Here is a 20,863-nt window from a genome sequence, read left to right as displayed (position 1 = left end):
CCGTCCGGTCTCCAATTATCCATCACACATGGTTAATTCCAGGATATCATTCTTTCCATAGCTAAATTCTTCCAGTAACCACCTATAATATAGGTGACCGGATATCACCGATCACTACCGGTCTAAGCAAGGCTAAGCAGTTATTCAATCCTAACCTAACAGGGTAAAAGGTAATAAGGTAGGCAAGGATAGTAATAAATGCATCAACGGTTTTCAATCAACTCCTACAACTTAATGCAACAATATATAACTCATATATAGAAAGAATTGCTTTTGTAAATTAGGAGACTTAGAATGCTCCGAGGCTTGCCTCGTTCGAACGAACTAGGTTAATGATCCACGCACTTGGGCAAGTCCTCTCCTTGGTCCTCTTCCTCTGGCACCTCCTATGCCTAGACTTCTTGTGGATCTGTCCCAGTCTGCTCTTCCTGAACTACTATTAGCAACTCCTCCTGCGATCCTGTATGATGCAGATGTATAAGTGCTAATGCAAAGGTGCATCGGAGAGATGACATGTAATGATCATGATGCATGGAATGTAGATGAACATGTTTAACTTTGTTGGACATAGTAGAAGTAAAGTTCTTCTACAAGGTAGCCAACATCATCCAAGAACATGTACTACTATTCTACTACTACAACCACTGTACTAACATGCCAAGTCACCACAACAAGTTAAGATGCTTCAAAGATAGACCAAAGCAAACATTATTAACTAAACATGCATTAAAGAAGATTATTTGATTTCATTTTGAACTAGGGCTACAACAGCAACATATATTTCTAGTACTTATAAAAATCTGAGAAAATTACAGTAGTAGAGTACTACTCTAAGTAGACTACCATAAAATTTTCATGGCATTTGGATAAGTAAAATAGCCTACACAAAAATGACAAGCTATGGTTGATAATTAAGCATGAAAATACTTTGTACTATGAAAAGTGTCAAACAATAGTTTGGTATTTTTCCTATGTTCTACACAGTAAACAATCACTGCACAAAAATTATCATACACATGTTTTATACAATTTTTGCTCTATCAAAATAACAAAAATCATCAATTAAAGGCACTTGAACTACACATCAATATTTCTCTATAGAACATGCATGACATATATTTTTCCTACAAAGTACATCTCAAGAATAGACCAACCAAATTTGAATCATATTTTTCTGATGTATATTCTATTTACTAGACATTTTCTAAGAAATCAGCATTTATTCAATTTAAATAAAGCTACACCGAAAAGTATGACAAATTTGACATGCAATATTTTTAACAAATAGATCTAGTCACAAGAAACCTAGCAAAACTTATTTCAACAAATTTGGAGCTATTTTGAGCAAGTTATGAATTTCCAAAGCGTTTAAACAAAATATGAAAATCATTTCTTTTATTTCTGAAAAACCAGCGGGCCTTAAAACGCTGGGTGCACCTGGTGCAGTGCACCCAGGTTCGCACCGAGGAGCTGACGCGTGGGCCCCCGCGGTTCAGCCAGCCTCACCTGCCAGCCACTACGGCAGAGGAGGCGGCGCTGACCGGCGTGAGCTCGCCGTCGGCGAGGTGGCCGGCGACGAGGTCACCACCAACGTGACCACCATGCCAAGGCGGACACGGCAGTGCAAGCGACAGGGCTAGAGGAGCTTGAGAGCGAGCTGGCCGGCGGCCATGGCGGCACGGTGGCGTGACTCACTATAGGCCAGCCATCTCCGGCCGAGAGGTGGCGCGAGAAGTGGTGTGGGAGCTCCACCGAGCTCGGGCGGTGCTTGTGCGCGTGAAGGGAGGGCGAGAGATGGAGCGGAGAGGGGCTGTCCGCGTGGAGCCAAGCTCTAGCGAGGAGGAGCTCACTCCAGCGAGGGATTCTTGGCCGGTGAAGGCTTACCACAGCGAACCGACGCGAGCACGGGGTGCGCGAGGTGGAGGCGGAGCTCAGGGCAAGACGGAGCTAGCTCTGGCGAACTAGAGCGGCTGGAACGGCCAACTCCGGCGAGGAAGCTGGTGCGGGCGGTGGCAGAGGCGAGTGCGTGCGCGTGCTCTGCTGCTGGCGCATGAGAGGAAAATGGGAGAGAGCACAGGGGAGTCAGTCGCGCGTGCGGAGGTGTAGGCGAGCACGTGGGGCGTGGGGGCCACCGAGACGGCCAGGTGCTGCCGTCGTCGGCGCATGGCGTCCACGCGGCGGCGGGCGTCTGCCACGGTCAGGACGCAGGCGCGCGGGCGCGGGCGAGCGGGAGGTACGGCGCTGGAGCGGGGCGGGAGCACGAGCGCTGCGGGCCGAATCAGCGAGCGGGCCAGAAGGGAGGCGGCGGCCCAACTAAGGTAAGAACTGTTTTTCATTTTCTTTTCTTTCCCCAAATTCATTCAAATGAAATTTTAAACCTTTTTCAAAGCAGTTTCAAAAGTTGGACCCAAACTAGAAGTTGCTCAGAAAAATGTACTCTACAACTTTGCCAAAAAGAGTAAGGCCAAAATCCAATTAGATTTTGAACTATAGATTTAAAGTTAATTTAAATCAAAAACCCTATTTTAGAAGATTATTTTTAAAAGCAAAATTTGAGAAAACTTTGAATATACACCTTGCTCCAAATTGCATCTTAATTACTTCTAATTGGTCTAAGTGATCAACCAAGGTACACACATGGCAAAACAAACATAGCATCCAATCTATTAAAACAAAACTATGCAACATACATGTTTCATTAGTATGTTTTAATTCTATATTTCATGTCATGCTTATGAATGCATAATAATGATTATGCTCATGATTTGCAAAATGTTAATGCATGCTTAACACCGAGGTGTTACACCCTCTAACTGCTCTGTTGGCTGTGTCTGCTATTGTGGCTCCCCCTGAGGCTGACTCTCCTCTAAAGTGACCCGCCGTCCTTCAAGCATGACAGTCCTAGCTGGACTACCATGACGACGCTCAACCTACTCGACGGTGGCCCTTTGAGCTGGTGAAAGCTGGTTTGCAATGCAAACACCACTCCGAGCTCCTCCTCTCTCTGCACGCTCAGCGGCGGTTACCACTGCTGCTCTCTCAGTATTAGCATCTGTAAACTTTTGCTTCTTTGACGTAAGCTTCTTCGCCTTTCCTTTCACCTCAGTAGACAGGCGAGGCGGAGGCCTCGGATCCTCATCACCGAGACCACCTCCAGCATTCTTCACATGTGCCATTGCTAGAGCTGTAGAGAAGTACTACTACTGACAAGAACCGACTGTCAACTAACACTTTCGAGCCTTGGCTTCGATCCGTACTCACGGGCTTGGCCCCGAGTTGATTGACAACTGCCAAAGTGACCTCAAAAACACCGACTTGCTGCACGATAGAATAGATCGGATATATGAATAATTATAATATACATCTAGAGATATGAAACCCTAAGAAGCAAGCAATAGATACCAAATTAGAGGCGATGGCTTGCTACCTGATGAACCGGCGAACCAAAGAGCAGAGGAATGGATCACGGGGCACCACCAAGAAAACACCTAGGGCTAGGGTTTCGGCGCAAAGAGGTTCGACGACCGAGAAGATGCAAGGCAGTGATGGACTAGAGCGCCGGCGTGGAGCAATGTAGCGCGAGCACGTGGCTGTGGTGCTGACGTGGCGGCGCTAGGGCATGGCTGTGCGGGGCGTGCGGCGGCGCGCGGGCGTGGGGAGGCGCAGTGTGGTGTGGGACAGCGGTGCTGCAAGCGGCGGCTAGGGCACGAGTGCACGGCACGGGCGAGGAAAGCTGCGACGGCGAAGTCGGCGCGGGTGCGGGCAATGCATGGACAAAACGACGTACGGTATATATGGTGGCCCACCCGTGATGAATAAGGAAAGGAAACAGAATAGAGTATTAGATCCGCACGACTTCAACTGACCGGACGCTTTGGTGGCAACGACCGGACGCTGCCACCTGGAGTCCGGTCAACAATAGAGAGGTCCAAATCCCCTTAAGTCACGACCGGACGCATCCGGTTGTCCTTGACCGGATGCAGCCAAAGTCTGGTCGATCCTGTTTTCATCTTCTTCGCTTGACCGAACGTAGGATCACCATTTGACCGGACGTAGGAAGAACACTGTTTTAGTGTCCGGTCACTCCTTTGCGCTTCTGTTCACCTCCTATGAACTGACCGGACGCTAGAATCCAGAGTCCGGTGCAGCGTCCGGTCGCCCTTTTTCAGCAAAGCTTCAATGTTCCTTCGCGCTGCCTGTTCCCAATCAAGTCCCAACTTCAATAAGACCCAAATAAGCACCAATTAGGACTGATATGAGTGACCTCTCATACCCTCAAATTTTTCAAAATATTTTGCCTTAGGCTATACTTCTTTTTAGTAAAATAGGCAATAAAAGGGTAATCGAAAGGAAACGACAAAACAACACTCATGCATATGCAATGCAATACTTGAAATTAATTCTAGTTGCTTGTCAAGTTTGATCCAAAGTTAAGCTTCTTCACTCGCTTTTCAGCGGTTATCTTAACCATGTTAGACAAGCCCTAAATGCATTACCAAAAATTAAATATGTTGTATATTACAATACAATGCAAGGGACAACGCAAGCTCATTTTCTAGTGAAGTTACTAAAATCAAGCACATTGAGCTCATTCCTCAAACGACAAAATGTCGCCTCATCTAGCGGTTTAGTGAAAATATCCGCCAATTGATCCTCGGTCCTTATACCTTCTAGTGATATATCATTTTTAGCAACATAATCTCTAAGAAAGTGATGGTGGATATCTATGTGCTTGGTGCGAGAGTGTTGAACCGGATTATTAGCAAGCTTTACCGCACTCTCATTGTCACACAAAAGTGGTACTTTTTCTAGAACTGCACCATAGTCTAGCAAAGTTTGCTTCATGTAAAGTATTTGTGCACAATAAGCACCAATAGCAATGTATTCCACTTCGGCGGTGCACAAGGCCATACTATTTTGCTTCTTGGAGGACCAAGACACAAGTGATCTACCAAGCAAATGGCACCCTTCGGATGTGCTTTTCCTATCAACTTTGCAACCGGCATAATCCGAATCAGAATAGCCAACTAATTGAAATCTAGCTCCTTTGGAACACTAAAGACCAATGCTTGGTGTGTGCTTAAGGTACCTAAGGATTCTTTTAATAGCTACCAAATGAGCTTCCTTAGGATTAGCTTGAAATTTAGCACACATACACACACACACTAAACATGATGTCGGGCCTAGATGCGGTTAAATACAACAAGCTACCAATCATAGAGCGGTAGAGAGTTTGATCAACCGTTTTACCTTCCTCATCTAGGTCAAGATGTCCATTAGATGGCATTGGTGTCTTGATTAGCTTACATTCATCCATATTGAACCTCTTGAGAAGATCCTTGGTATACTTTTCTTGAGAGATGAAAATCCCTTCTCTCATTTGCTTGACTTGAAAACCAAGAAAGAATGTAAGCTCTCCAATCATAGACATCTCAAACTCCTTTGACATCAATTCACCAAACTCTTTGCAATAATCTTCATTTGATGATCCAAAGATGATATCATCAACATATACTTGACAAATAAAGATTTCTCCATCAAGCTTCTTGGTGAATAGTGTGGTGTCGACCTTCCCAATGGTGAACCCCTTCTTAATAAGGAAATCCCGAAGGCGCTCATACCATGCTCTTGGGGCTTGCTTAAGCCCATATAGCGCCTTGGACAACATATAAACATGATTAGGATATCTAGGGTCTTCAAACCCGGGAGGTTGATTAACATAGACTAGTTCATTTATGAAGCCATTTAAAAAAGCACTTTTAACATCCATTTGATATAATTTCATTTCGTGATGCGATGCATATGTAAGGAGGATACGAATGGCTTCAAGTCTTGCAACCAGTGCAAAGGTCTCTCCAAAATCCAATCCTTCAACTTGAGAGAACCCCTTTGCAACTAGTCTTGCCTTGTTCCTCACTATAACACCTTGATCATCTTGCTTGTTGCGGAACACCCACTTTGTTCCAATGACTCTTGCACCTTGTGGTCGCTCTTCAAGATTCCAAACTTCATTGCGAGTGATGTTGTTCAACTCTTCATGCATGGCATTTATCTAATCCGAATCTTGAAGAGCTTCTTCTACATTCTTAGGTTCAACACAAGAGACAAAAGAGTGATGTTCAATGAATGAAGCAAGTTTTTGAGATCGAGTCATTACACCCTTTGAAGGACTCCTTATGATGAGATCTTATGGATGAGCTTATAGTAGAGGTGAATTTCTTCTATCAATCACTTGAGGGGGAGGTTGTGGAGCATCAACATCTTGTGCTTGTGCCATCATTTGATCATGGGAGACATGAGTATCTTCATTTTCTACTCTTCCATCTTTATCATCATCTTGTGGCACATTTGATGAAGAAGGTGGATCAATCACTTGTACATCATCTTCATCATCTTTAGGCTTGATGTCTCCAACTGGAATGTTCTTCATGACCTCCCTTAATGGTTCATCACCTACATCATCAAGATTCTCATGTGCTCCTTGGGAGCCATTAGATTCATCAAATTCCACATCATATATTTCTTCAACCAAGCTGGTGACATGATTAAATACTCGATATTCTTTGGACTTTGATGAGTAACCAACAAGAAAACTAATATCACAATGTCTTTGAAACTTTCCTAGGTATTGCTGCTTCTTGTAGATGTAGCATTTGCAACCAAACATCCGGAAGAATAAGACATCCGACTTCTTCCCATTGAGCAACTCATAAGATGTCTTGTCAAGAAACTTTTAAAGGAATAGGTGGTTGGATGCATAACATGCGGTGTTGATAGCTTTCGCCCATAGAGCTTCGGGTGTGTTGTACTTATCAAGCATTATTCTTACAAGTGTGATAAGTGTCTGGTTTTTTCTCTCAACTACACCATTTTGTTGAGGAGTATATGTTGCGGAGATCTCATGCTTGATCCCAACTTTATTACAATAAGCCTTAATGTTTGTGTTGTCAAACTCTTTTCCATTATCACTTCTTATCTTCTTGAGCCTCACTTCAAACTCATTTTGTGCTCTCTTGGCAAACTTCTTGAAACATGATGCAACTTTGGTCTTGTCATGAAGGAAGAATACCCTTATATATCTAGAGTAGTCATCAACAATCACAAGACAATAGAGATTGCCTCCCAAGCTCTTATAAGTTGTTGGTCCAAATAAGTCCATGTGAAGGAGCTCTAGCACTCTTGTTGTTGGCATGAAAGCTTTTGTAGGATGAATGTTTGCAACTTGTTTGCTGGCTTGACATGCACTACAAAGCTTGTTCTTCTCAAATTTCACATCCTTTAACTCTCTCACCAATTCATTCTTCATAAGCTTCTTGAGTGAGCTCATCCCAATATGAGCAAGTCTTCTATGCCATAGCCACCTAAGTGATATTTTGGTGAATAGGCATGTCTTCAAGTTAGCATCTTCGGAGGTAAAATCTACTAGATATAGGTTGTTGTATCTAAATCTCTTCTTGTCCACACTCAATACACCTCTTTGGCCTTGGCTTTGACTTGTGTTGTTGTTGGTGTTGAGCTTGAGCTTTCTTCTCTTGATGTGTCAAGTATCCAATTCCACTTCTATCCATCTTCATGACGGTGTTCATGAGTAGCTCACTTTGAAGATGTTGACCTCTTGTGAATTTGCTCAACCCAGTCTTGAGATGTTCTTTTTCTAGCTTGAGCTTCTTGTTCTCTTCTTTGAGCTCATCATGATTTTTCTCTGTGACAGAACTGCTCAATTTATACAAGATCAAGTACGGCTGTCCCCGCTAACACGTTGACACGCGCATACTTTCACTTATATAAATCCTAAACTCCTGAAATTTTTACCAGACAACCACAATCACCTGATGAGCACTCCATAAAAATTTTACATTTATTTGAGCAAAATAACTACAGTTATGAAAAAGACAAGACACAACTAGTATTACAAACCTAACTGCACAAATTGATTTTTACAGTAAAAACTTTAAACTAAATCATGCCATATTATAGATCTAGTGCATAGATAATTTCACAAGGATTCCAAAAAGTCCTAATTTACTATTTTACGATTTTCAACAAATTACTACGAATTTTCAAAGTGGAGCATTCAAATCTGCAAAAATCAGAGAAAGGAAATTTAAATCTTGGATCGAGGTCCCTACGGTAAACACAAATTAAACTCCAGCGAAAAGGTCCTCATGAGCACTATTCATGTGAGTCACAACATCTTCACTTAACCCCCTGGAGAACCTTCTATTTACGCACATGGTCCACCTTCTCCTTCCTCTCGACAACAGCGCAGGGGAGCGGCCTGGCTCGCGGCTCCAGCGGCTGTGGTCATCTACGGCGTCGGAGAAGTGGCGGGGAGCATCCAGGGACCTTCTCACATGCATGGGGCTGCTCAGGTCGGCCGGAGGCAGGCCAGGTTGGCTTGGCCGCATGCACAAGCGGAACGCCGGCGGCTGCTCCGGTGGCGACGGCGATACGACGGCCGTGGTGACTGGAAAATGGGCGCGGGAGGGGCGGCGTGAGGCGTTGGACGCGTAGCGACACTCAGTACAGATGTAGGAGGGCTGTAGGAGAGGGAGCAGTGGTGGCACGGAAGCTTGGCAGCGGCAGCCATGGTGGGCGAGCTCTGGCGCGAGCGCACGGTGTTTGCCATTCTCCTTCTTGAGTCTCTTGTTCTCTTTTTTGAGCTTCTCATTCTCAAGAATTAGATCACTATCATGGTCAAGATTCTCTATCACAATAGTGTTGGTGGTTGATAGCTTTTCAAGATCTTTCTTAAGCTTCTCATTCTCATTCTTGATCTTGACATACTCATCATAGTTGTCGGACTCAACCACTTGCTTGCCTTTGCTACTAGAACCTTGCTCAATGTTCTCAATGATCAAATCATCACATGATGTAGCTATATCAATCTTAACAACATGGTTAGTAGCATCATGCGGCTCATTGGATAATAGCTCATTAGAGACAACAAGATTATCATGATTGATCTTGAGATTTGTATATTCTTCTTTTAGCATGTTGTAGCTAGTGATGAGCTCATTATGCATCACCTCAAGTTTATCATGTTTTTCTTTAAGCTCTTTCTTAGAAGATTTGAGCTTCTTGAGTTTGGATGACATAGCATCATTTGCTTCTCTAAGCTCAACACTAGCCTTTTCTGCTATGCCAAATTTAGCTAAAAGAGAGTCATTCTTAAGTTTTAGCTTTTCATTCTTAGCTCTTGACTTTCTAATGATCTTAGTGTATTGATTTAGCAATTTAACAAGATCATCATATGAAGGTGATTCAAATTCATCATCATCATCACTATCATCATTGCTAGCATGTTCATCACCACTACTTTCATCATTATTTGATACCTTTCATTCACCCTTGGCCATAAGGCATAGGTGTGTAGAGGATGATGGCGGTGATGTCAGTGACGATGATGAGGAGCCAATCATAATAGTGGCCACCTTCTCATTCTCACTATCATCATCGAATGAGCAACTTGATGAATCAATATCTGTGAGCCAATCACCGATGATGTATGCATTGCCATTTTTCTTCTTCTTGTGGAAATCCTTCTTCTTGCCATCCTTCTTCTTGTATGGCTTGTTTCTGTTCTTCTCATCTTCATCTTCATTTCTTGAGTCATTTTTCTTGCCCTTGTACTTCTTGTATTTATCTTTCTTTGGCTTGGGGCATTGATGAGCTAGATGACCAAGTTCTCCACAATTATAGCAATCCATCTCAGAGATTGGCTTCCTTCTATTGCTAGTGAAAAACTTCTTTTTCTTGCCATCAAACTTGACACCATTCTTGTTGAACTTTTTTAGCATCTTGGCGGTTCTTCTCACCATGAGAGTAAGACTTGCATCATCAATTTTATCATCACTTGAGCTCTCATACTCAACTCTTGCTTTGCCCCTCTCTTGGCTAGCCTTGAATGCCAAGTCTTTGTCTTTCTTCTTGGTAGAAGAAGAGCCATCTTGTGGTGTGATGTGCATATACATCTCATGAGCATTGATCTTTCCTAAGATTTGAGTTGGTGTAGCAGTGGAAAGATCACCTTGATGAAGCACGGTCACAATGTGTCCATATTTGTTAATGGAGAGGACACTCAAGATCTTTCTTACAACATCTGATGGTTGCATTTGTGTAAGTCCAAGCCTATTGACATTCTCTACAAGAACATTTAAGCGTGAGTACATTTCATTTGCACTTTCTTTAGGAAGCATCTCGAAAGAATTAAACTTTTTTATGACAAGATGATAGCATTCCTCACATTCGCTCTTTGTTCCCTCATGGAGCGCACAAATGTCCGACCATAGTGCATGGGCGTCCTTGTGGTTCCGCACACGGTTAAACACATCTTTGCAAAGGCTTCTAAAGATGGTGTTTCTAGCCTTTGCATTCCATTACTCATAATTGACCTCATCGCCTTGAAGGTGTGCGGGATCCCTAGGTTTTGGAAAGCCTTGAGAGGCGGCTCTAAGAATTCCAACATCTAGAGCTTCTAAATCAGTCTCCATGCGGATTTTCCTAAGGAAAATCATCTCGCTCAAAGATAGGAGGAGGTCCATCCCCGTGGGACATCTTTCTCTAGGTGGTTAAGCCTAAATACGTGAGCACGAGGCTCTGATACCAATTGAAAGGATCAAGATGCCCAAGAGGGGGGTGAATTGGGCTAATTCTAAAATTCTTTGCAATAATTAAACCCTACACTTAGCCCACTTCACCCCTTGTGCCTAGAATATGATTCTATTGATCTACCGTACAAAAGTTTAGCACCCTAAGTTCTAATCCTACTCTAGCATGACAATTTTAAGAATGTAAGGACAAGAATTGAATTGCTCAAATGAAAATGCTTAAAGTAAAGAGAGGAGAAGGAACACGGTGATATTTTGCCGAGGTATCGGAGAGTCGCCACTCCCCACTAGTCCTCGTTGGAGCACCCACGCAAGGGTGTAGCTCCCCCTTGATCCGCGCAAGGATCAAGTGCTATCTATGGATGGATTCTTCGATACTCTGTCGCGGTGAATCACCCACAACCGTTCACATCTTGAGTTGGGTCATCCACAATCTCCGCCGGATGATCACCAAACTCCCAATCACCACCAAGGCGTCTAGGTGATGGCGATCACCAAGAGTAACAAGCACGAACTCTCACTTGACCACAACAAGCCTAATGAGAAGGGTAGATGCACACTTGCTACTCTCCTTGCACTAATGAGGCCCTAATCTTGGATTCTCAAATCTCAATCACCTCACTAGGCTCTTGCTCTCCAAAGTACTCTCAAGGGTGTTTCTCAGCTGATCAAATGGGCAAGAGACCTCCCTTGGATGAATAGATGAAGTATTTATACCCCCTCATTTAAAACAAACCGTTAGGAGGTTGCGTCAGCACTCTACGGGGTGATAGGACGCTCCGGCCAGTTATCCCGGCCATAGAGCCGTTAAGTTGTCTGGAATCTTACTGATGTTGACCGGTCACGAAAACTACTCTCTGGAACCTTATTGATGTTGACCGGACGCTGGCGCCCAGAGTCCGATCACTTCATTGTTCAGTGTTCGGTCAGTAACCGGATCTTGAGCAGCGTTCAGTCAGCACTGACCGAACGCGTCTGATAAAAAAATTCCCTCTCTAGAACCTCTCTAGAGTTGACTGGACTTTGGCACCCAGCGTCCGGTCGCAACCAGACGGCTCTAGTTGATCAAATGAACTGACCGGACTCACCCTTCAGCGTCCGGTCAAAACCAGACCAGCGCCCGGTCAGTCATTTGACCCTCCATTCACTTCTAACTCAAAATCATATGTGAATGAAGTTTGCTCCAATTGATCTTAGGGCTACTCCTGAGCTACCTAGTGCTAAATTTGATAAGTGTGCACCACACCTAACCCACTAGACTCACCTAGGTCAAGCTACTAATCCATACCCCCCCTAATAGTACGGTCAAAGGAGAAACAAAGTCCTAAACTACTCTAAGTGTCTCTTCAGCACCAAACGACACTTAGAACTAGTCCATCCTTAACCTTGTCGTCCATCATTTGAAAACCGAAATGATTTCCATCGTAGGGGCATGACAACCGTGATTGCCCAATCAATTGCCATTACCATGACCTAACTTAATTGCCTCTGTAAAACACACATTAGTCATAGTAATCTCGTATTGTCATTAATCACCGAAACCCAACTAGGGGCCTAGATGCTTTCAAACCACAACGATCATATCCTTCCCGAACACCGCAGCCCGTCCTCTAGCACCCTTCTCTTTCCCGTCGACTAACGGAACGTGAACAGAAAGTGATTGGATTCAAGGTCCTTACAGTCGATGCCTCGGATTAAACACCAGACCTTCCCCAGAGTTTGCCCTAGCCCCTCTGCATTGACAGGTAATCCGCAAGAACCTTCTCGATTGCATGTGGTTTTGCCGACTTTGATCCACCTCCACCCCCCCGTTGACACCCGGATCCTCTCTTTCTGCCTTCGAGAGTATCATCTTCTCTATCAATCCTGCCACCACATCCATCGTCGAGGGGTCGGGGTTCTCACGTTCAGGCACCTTTGCCGCCTCGAACCCTAAGAACCGGCTGAAAAGGTGTATCTACACAGTCAACAGAGAAGGCTCGGCTTCATCACGGAGATGTTTAGGTGCACACAATGGATGGATAGGGCGTGGACTCTAATTCATATCTTGTGGGAAGAGTAGAACAGGACCGAGGGAGGGAAGGAACCCTAACACACCGTGCCAAGAACCCTACTCAAGTCGCCCTAGAGCGCTGAGACACACTATCAGATAATATAATTAACCTCATAAGAGCTATTTTTAGCTAGCTAGTAATTAGAGCATCTCCAAGAGGGAAGCTATACTTGCTCTGTAGTTTATATTTGGCTATTTTTAGATTTGATGTTCTAAAATAACAAGCGATCTATCTCGGAATCCTCGCTCTCTACATAAAGCATGCCATCGCGGCTCTCCATCCGCCTCCCCTGCGCTTCCCCCTGCTTGGCTCATCCCGCGCGTGCGTGGAGACTTTTCCGCAAGTGGGATTCTCCCATGCTCGAATTGGCTGCCTTTGGTCAACTGTTTGCCTTGTATGGTGGCACCGTCGTAGAGCCCCTGCCGGCGTCAAGCTCAAGCTCAAGAGTCGAGAGACTTGACTGAGTAACAGTGGCACATTGGTCTTCACGAACCACTTGCTTATTGGGAACTACTAATTAATATGCTTGCGAATACATGCGTGTGGATCCTTTGAAGTAATATATGAGTTGTTTGGTGTTTCTTGTTTAATGGAGCACATTGCCAGAACAGTGCTACCGTCAAAGCGTCAAGGCGTCAAGCTAGAGAAGCCAAAGGGATCCACGGTCGACTATCGTAGGGACTGAATCTGGCTGCGCCTAGAACCAATCGTCTGTCAGCCTTTGCTTGGCTGGAGGCCGTAGATATCCAACAAGGGCCGTCGTGGCTGGGTGTTACGTGCGCAGGGCATAGTCGTAGGTTCGATCGTATTTGAGAAAACGGTGATGACATGGCTCTTTCAAAAATATAGCATGCCAAATTAGAAAGGCTCTTGGAGTTATCTATTTTTGGAGGGATTTTCTATTTTACAAAATACTAGCTAAATCATTAACTTAGCTGTTTATTATAAGGCAACATATCACGTGCAAACTACTTAACTTGTGTAAATTTTGAAACTACCAATCAGGACCACTTGATGCTGATCCAATGGATGGGACCAGGGGGCTTAAGTGCAAAAAAAGGACGATGGGTGGGGGGCTTAAGCGCAAAAAAAATTACACCTCTTACCTTATTCATTGGATCACATCTGATGGTCTTCATTGGTAGTTTCTAAGTTTGCACAGATTAGATGGTGAAAACCAAATTCTCATACTAGAAGCGATTTAATTGTGAATTCACAACAAGTAGTCTGCCATCAATAGTTCAGTTCATCGAGACAATGCCTAGTCAACAGTTTCGAGACCAAAGTGCACTAAAGCTGTGGAATGTGTTGCAGATGTTCAGTAGAGTAATCTTTTTTTTTTTATAGAGGAATCTCCTTGCTTATGGTTTGCTGTCCTCGGGAATGGTATCTCCTTGAACAAGGTAGCTGTGTCACATATAGGGTGTGTTTGGTTGAGCTGTGGCTGTGGGAAAAAGCTGCTGTGGGCTGTGAGCTGTGGGAAAGCTGCTGTGGGCTGTGAGCTGTAGAAAAGCTAAAAGCTGTTTGGTTAAACAAGTATAAAATATACCTTCTATCTTTATCTCTCTTGAAACAACTATGAAAGAGCTTTTTATTCTACCAATTTCGAAAAGCAGAAAGCCAAAAGCCAAAAGCAGGGTCAAACCAGCTTTCAAAAATGTACTACGAAAAAGCAGCTGTTTCTGAAAAAGCAGCCTCCAAAAACAGCCCCTTTGGTTGAGCTTTTGGCTTTTGGGGCCAAAAGCCAAAGCCAAAAGCCCAACCAAACGCACCCATATTCCGTTAATGGGATGGATTTTCTGCTTTCGGATGGTGTGATTTCAACGTAAGTAGAAATGACAGCTGTTTAGGTAACAGAAGACAATGCCTGCTAGAGGTATGATTCCGATCTTTGCGCAAGTAATAATATATGCTATGTCACTTTTTGGCATAGCTCCTCTTTAATGCCAGTTGGTGTGAGGGAGTTCGCTGGGGAAGTGAACTCTTGCAGTTGCTGCTCTGGGAGGAGGTTGAGCCCTTGTTTAGTTTTACCCTAACTTCCAAAAAAGTTGCTATAGTACCTGTCACATCGAATGTTTGCGGCCCGTGCATGGAGCATTAAACGTAGACGAAAAGAAAAACTAATTGCACAGTTTGGTGGGAAATTGCGAGACGAACGTTTTGAGCCTAATTAGTCCATGTTTGAATACTATTTGTCAAATAAAAACGAACGTGCTACAGTAGCCCCAAAATCCAAATTTCTCCAACTAAACAAGGGCTGAATCATGAGTCAAGATATCCATGCGCAGTAAAGATCAATACGTTGAAATCAGATAACGTTGCCTTATTACAAACTCTCTTAGACTGTCTCCAACAGCTCATGCAAAGGGCGACGCATATCCAAAATCGGCTATGCAAAGTGTTTTCACGGAAGAAAACCGTCTCCAACCGAAGACGCAAACGCACGATGCATTTTGGGTACGAGCCCAGCCGGGACGCTTATTTGCGTCGTCTTTCTCCAAGACGCAAAGTCTTCCATGGCAGGAGCGGTGCGGGCAACTGCTGCTCGGCCCGGAGCCGATCAGCGCTGGGCGCTGCTGGTGTGCTCAGCTAGGAGCCAAATCAACTAGCACACGACGAACAGAGAGCTCGCACGCGAAGAACAAAAAAGGAGTGGCCAAGAAAATCGATGAAATCCGACTCAAATCTTCATGGATCGCTCCCAAACTTTGCACAGCGATTCGCAATGAAGATAAAAAGCTACTCCTAGGAGATCATTGCTCAATTTAAACTGTAACTCTGTAAATCGAAGAAATTCGAGCAAGAACGAGTTTTTCCCCCAAAATGAAGATCGGCTTGGATCTTAATGCACGAGTGGAATTGATTCAAACCACTTGATAGGATTGTTCAACACTCGTCGAAGCATCAATCTGACTAAACAAATCTCATAGCAAAACTCAAATCGAGCACGAATCAAGAAGGGGAAAGAAACGGGAACCAAGAACACAGTGAAGAACAACCGGATCTGGATCCGCGCCGGCGCACAGCAAGCACTGCATCGTCGACCGCGACATCGGCTGGTGAGTGCTGTGCTGGTTGATTGATCTCTTTCTCTTCGATTCGCACGCAAGCTAGATAGCTAGCTGTTGGATCTTGCAGTCAGATGGACTGCGAAGCACCTGCTATTGTTTTTCAGTTGGATGGCATGCAGGAGTTATGTCTTTCTTGAACTGCAGGCTGAGGCAAAGGGGGAGGGGCCACCGACGTGCCACCCGCGAGGGCGGCGGACTCGTCGGAGATTGGGATGGGGACGATGAAGTCGGGGCTCGCATATGCGTGGGCTGTTGGAAAAGAGGAGTTTTAGGTCACGCACCCATTTCCTGTAGGCTACCCAATCCACCGAATGTCTGCCGTGTAGGGGTTCCGATCGTTGGAGACAGTCTTAGGCATGAATCCAGTCGGCAGAACACTTGCCGCACGAATCACAAAGCGCAATCCAACCGTTGGTGGAACGTGCATACCTCCGCGGCTCTGCCCCGGACCTCAGGCTCTGAGCTTGCTCTCGCCGCCGCCGCCGCCGCTCTTGCGCCCGCCAGGCCACCGTTGCCCCCATGCCCGAGCCCGAGCCGCCTCGCTCTGCTCCAGCAAACCGCCAGCCGCTCCACGCCTGAGCCGCCGCCGCCCTAAGCTAGCAAGCCCCCCGCCGCCGCTGCCCGCCCCTCGGGCCCGCCCTCGCTGCTTCTCGCAGTTTGGGGGCCGCCGTTGCTGCCCGCTCCTTGGAGGTTGTCACGGATCTGAGGCGAAGGGGACGAAGGGGGACGACGGGAGGGAGAAGGGACGGGCGAGGGAGAGAGAAGGGGATAGAGCAGAGCCGAGCGGAAGCGAATCGTCTTGCGCGGCCACCGCCGCCGCCGCCTCTCTGTCTCAGGTGATTGATGCAGATGCATATCCATCTCCTCGTCTTCCTCCGTGGATCGATCTGCTAGCTGTTTCAATGTAGCTAACCTCTTATTGTTTCTTTGACTGTTTCTTTTGTCCCACACTTACAGTGGCATCCTCGACCGGACGACCGGCAGGATGCTTCCGCAGAAAGCGCCCAAAAATGCGTCTGCCGCCGCCGCAGATCTGGTCGAAGGCCGCGACCATATCAGCAACCTCCCGGACGGCGTGCTGCAGCACATTCTCTCCATCCTGCCGGCGCAGGACGTCGTGCGGACATGTCTGCTCGCCAAGCGCTGGCGCCACATGTGGGAGTCCACCGTCCTGCGCTTCGTGTGCGGCGGATTGAAGGAACCAGGGTCCGTGGAGGAGATTAAGGAGTTCGTGGACCATCTGCTGCGCCTGCGCATCCGCGGAGGCACGCCGCTCGACACCTGCGATTTCCGTTTCCATCTCGACGAGAATAAAGATTTCGACATGAGCCGAATCGTGCTTTGGATCCGTATAGCTCTCCAGTGCAAAGTCCGGGTGCTCCAGTTCATCTTTGTGGGCGATAATTATCAGGACATTCTTCCTCAAGATGACCATCCCTTCTTTATCTCCCAATACCTGAAGAAGCTAGAGCTTGAAAATTTCAACGAAATGGTGCCCAGATTCCTTGACTTCTCCTGCTGCCCATTTTTGGAAGACCTTGAGATTGTTTACTGTGCCCTAGCGCGTCCTAAACTCATCTCGTCACAATCCCTCAAGCGTCTAACCATCAAGCGTGGTTATTTTTCTTATGAATGGCGCTTGCCTATCCGTGCCCCGAATCTTGTTTCACTATGGCTTGAAGTCAGTGATGGCAGGACTCCATCGCTTCAGAGGATGCCATCCTTACTAACAGCAGTTGTTAAAATCCACGGTTATGATCTCAATACCGTTGACTCTGATTATGACAACAACCAAAGTATTCTCTTGCAAGGTTTATCGGAAGTTCAGAACTTGGTGCTAATATCTCCCGACATCGAAATGGTATTCTTACACACTGAGTCATAGTGTTCATGCCTACAGCCTACATTTAGATTTACTGATGTTTCTTTGTTTGCATTGTCTAGTTTATTTTCAGAAGGGACTTAAAATTTTGCTCTAGTTTCAACAAATTGAAGTCTTTGCTACTTGATGAATACTGGTGCGAGCCTGCTAATTTCAGTGCCCTAGCTTGCCTCCTCAAACTTTCACCAGTGTTAGAAAAGCTCACTCTTCAACTATATTCAAAGGTATATAATTTCAAATGCAACTTCTGCGTTGTAGAAACTAGAACAAATTATAATTCAAATTTGTCGATTGATCTTGGCAAAATCACTGTATTTACCACAGGGACCTAAACATAAAGTGGAGATTAAACTGGGCTGTAAACCATTGGAGATGTCAGCGGCAATATCACAACACTTCAAGACGCTTGAAATCAAATGTGAAGTATATGACGATAGAGTTCACAATGTTTTGATGTTTCTTAGCAAACAACTTAACATATGTAAGTTAACTGACATTACTGTTCACGTTTTCCTTATTAGTATGGTTCCAAATTATATGAATGGAAGCGTCTGGATTTAGCTGTACTGAGCAGTGATTCTATTAGCTCTGGTTCTCTGAACCATAGTGTGTCATCTTCAGCATGTTCGGTTGACTGGTTCGTATCGTTGCTGGTTCGTGAAGAAGTACTGCTGGCTGGTTTGTGTGAGAGAAAAATACTGTTTCGGCTGGAAATTTACGATCGTTTACGACAAGCCACAGCCAAACGAACAGGCTGCTTGCTTGTTGCTTATGAACAAAACACAAATGCTTGTTTTTTATTCTTGTCAATCATTTTACTTTTTCTTCATGACAATCATTTGGTACATTTTGTTTTCTTGTCTTATCATCACCCACCAGCTTAGAATGTTGTATTGCAGTAAAGTAGTTCAATCATATCATATCATTTTTTTTTGTTTCTGCCAACTAAATAAAAAGATGACCATTAGCTTTTTATGTGTGTATATAATAGATGAATAGTGTCATACCAGAATACAAAATTGTTTTTTAAAATGAGAACGTAACATTGATTTGATTTCCTTTGCTCAATGGGTGGCTTGTTTTTGTGCTAACATTTATGGCTGCATGTTCTTTTTGTTTTGGAAATTGGTAACACTTCCTCAGAATTTTTTCTGACACTTAAACAGCACAACCATTAGTTTTTGTGGTTGTTTTAAAATATAATAACACCATGTGTTTGTCAATATACAATACTATACAATTATGGTAAACATATTCATTTAAATGATTTTGACCAATTATTCTAAAACAATCTGTCAAGCCTCGAGACAAATTGTCTTTGTGTGGTTTGGTTATTTTCTTTTGTGCTGATCTTATTGCTGTCCAAATATTGGTATCATCATTTCTATATGTTTATCATGTATTTTTTTTATGCTCCTCAACTTATGGCATGACTTTGATATATGTGAAGGGTTTCAGTTCAGCGGATAGAAGGCTATGCATGAGGATGGACCTACTATCACTTAATTAAGTCAAGGTGAAGCTCAAATCAACTAAAGCAGCACAAGTATTAAGGATGACGTCTTTGTCTGTAATCAGGTAGCCGGCGTGGTACCACGTTATGTAGTTCAGGCTGCCTTCTTGCTTAATAGCTTGCTCAACCTAAATCTACCTCTTACCTGTCCATTTACTATATATTGATGTATCAGAAACCTAATAGCACATGTTTGCTTGCTATGTTGAACCAGCACTAAGGAACGAGCACTTATTTGAACTCTTGCAGGAACCTTGAAACTGTTACGAAGCAATCCGTTGGAGAAGCAAATGAAGGCCTCGTTCGCTTGGAGGAATTCTGGAGGAATCTGTGAGAGGAAAACACTGTTCTAGATAAAAAAAGAAGCGGATTAAACCGGGTTTAAGGGCACACGAACAGGGCCGAACTAATAGAAATTGTCATCTTATCCCTAGTGATAAATCCTAGGGATGCAACCCACTAATTAGTGAGTAGGCAGGGCGTGTTTGGATCCCTTCTTATAAACTTTAGAGGTGTTTGGATCCCTTATAAACTTTAGAGCATTTTAGCTCAATTTTGAGATCTAAAGCTTTAGTGTGAGGTGGGTTAAAGTAGAGCTAACTTTAGACCACTTATTTGAAGACTTTAGCTCTAAAGTTTAGAGGAGCACTTTCTTCTCTTTTGTTTGATCCCCACTAATTCGTACACTATGGGGCACCATAGGGGCTTGTCATCTTCATCCACTACCAAGAAACTCCCCGCACCAGCGGCTTGTTGATGTTCAGCTTCACTTTGATCTACAGGTATTGGCCGACTGCCGAGCCGTCGTCCTCCAAACCCAAGTCCACAAAAACCCCCACCTCATTGTCGATCCCTTTCCCTGTCACCTTCATCATCCAAAGTGGTATTCCCGAAGCCCTAAGCCAAATTGGGACGCACTCAAACTTATTGCCTTCCAGCCTTTTCTTCCCATCAAAATGAACCACAACGATCAGATCCTTCGTGAACACCACGACCTGTCCTCTGGCGCCCTTCTTTTTCCCATCGGCTGATGGGACGTGAATAGAAAGTGATTGGATTCGAGGTCCTTACCATAGATGCCCTGGATCGGACACCAGACCTTCCTAGTGCTTGCCCTAGCCCCTCCGCGTTGACAAGCTATCTGCCAGAACCTTCCCGATTGGTTTTGTCGACTTCGATCCACCATTCCACCTCCACTCCCCGTCGTCACTTGGATCCCTTTGAAAGGTCCTTGTTTGGTTTTGGTAATTAAGTGACAACTTAGGTGGACTAATTGTGTTTATGTGAGATACACAGGTGATTAGTCCATAGGTACATGTGTGTGAGCAACATATGCCATGAAGGTGAAAATGGCTTGGAAATGTTGCAAAGCTCACACATGTGATGATGAAGGAGCGTAAATGCACATGAGACATGACATTGAGTCATGTGATCAAGGTGGAGAAGATCAAGACAAGACTTGGCTTGATGGACCGGTTGCAAGCGTGAAGGGCAAGTCGAAGGCTTTGGAGTGATGGACCGCGTGGCGGTGAAGCTTGAGCAAGACTTGACGCCGATGGACGATAGCAACGGTGAAGTGCAAGTAAAGTCAAGATCGATGAACCAATATGATCATGTGATGATATGAAGTGGATCATATCATTGTTGATCGTGTTGGTGCATGTGTTGCATCGACATTGGAGGAGATGGAATGAAATGCGCAAGACAAAGGTATAACCTAGGGCATTTCATTT

The 20,863-nt window shown here is 44.7% G+C and overlaps 1 protein-coding gene across 3 annotated transcripts; it reads left to right on the top strand.

The window, feature by feature from the left end:
- The first annotated feature begins 16,154 nt into the window (after positions 1-16,154).
- Positions 16,155-19,728, top strand: LOC136486512 (F-box/LRR-repeat protein At5g02910-like). 3 transcript variants are annotated; one of them, XR_010766848.1, is made up of 6 exons: positions 16,155-16,571; positions 16,693-17,596; positions 17,680-17,841; positions 17,942-18,098; positions 19,068-19,195; positions 19,380-19,727. XR_010766848.1 is itself a non-coding variant. In XM_066483424.1 (6 exons), the coding sequence occupies exons 2-5, from the start codon at positions 16,721-16,723 to the stop codon at positions 19,085-19,087; spliced, it is 1,215 nt and encodes a 404-aa protein (XP_066339521.1). In that variant the 5' UTR covers positions 16,155-16,571; positions 16,693-16,720; the 3' UTR covers positions 19,088-19,133; positions 19,380-19,728. The 3 variants fall into 3 exon arrangements, 2 of the variants coding, with proteins under 2 accessions (XP_066339521.1, XP_066339520.1); XM_066483424.1 differs by having other exon boundaries at positions 19,068-19,133; positions 19,380-19,728; XM_066483423.1 differs by lacking the exon at positions 19,380-19,727 and having other exon boundaries at positions 19,068-19,372.
- The last annotated feature ends 1,135 nt before the right edge of the window (positions 19,729-20,863 follow it).

The sequence above is a fragment of the Miscanthus floridulus genome, chromosome 10 (genome assembly GCF_019320115.1).
Source record: "Miscanthus floridulus cultivar M001 chromosome 10, ASM1932011v1, whole genome shotgun sequence".
Lineage (NCBI taxonomy): Eukaryota > Viridiplantae > Streptophyta > Magnoliopsida > Poales > Poaceae > Miscanthus > Miscanthus floridulus.
The sequence above is the reverse complement of the archived record's forward strand: the minus strand, read 5'-3'. Positions and strand labels throughout refer to the sequence as shown.

Excerpts from the sequence above, each read along its gene's own strand:
- LOC136486512 (XM_066483424.1), top strand. The coding sequence starts at position 16,721 with ATGCTTCCGCAGAAAGCGCCCAAAAATGCGTCTGCCGCCGCCGCAGAT. Across the intron at positions 17,842-17,941 it reads CTCTTCAACTATATTCAAAG|GGACCTAAACATAAAGTGGA; the intron begins GTATATAATTTC and ends TATTTACCACAG. Across the intron at positions 18,099-19,067 it reads TAGCAAACAACTTAACATAT|GGTTTCAGTTCAGCGGATAG; the intron begins GTAAGTTAACTG and ends ATATATGTGAAG.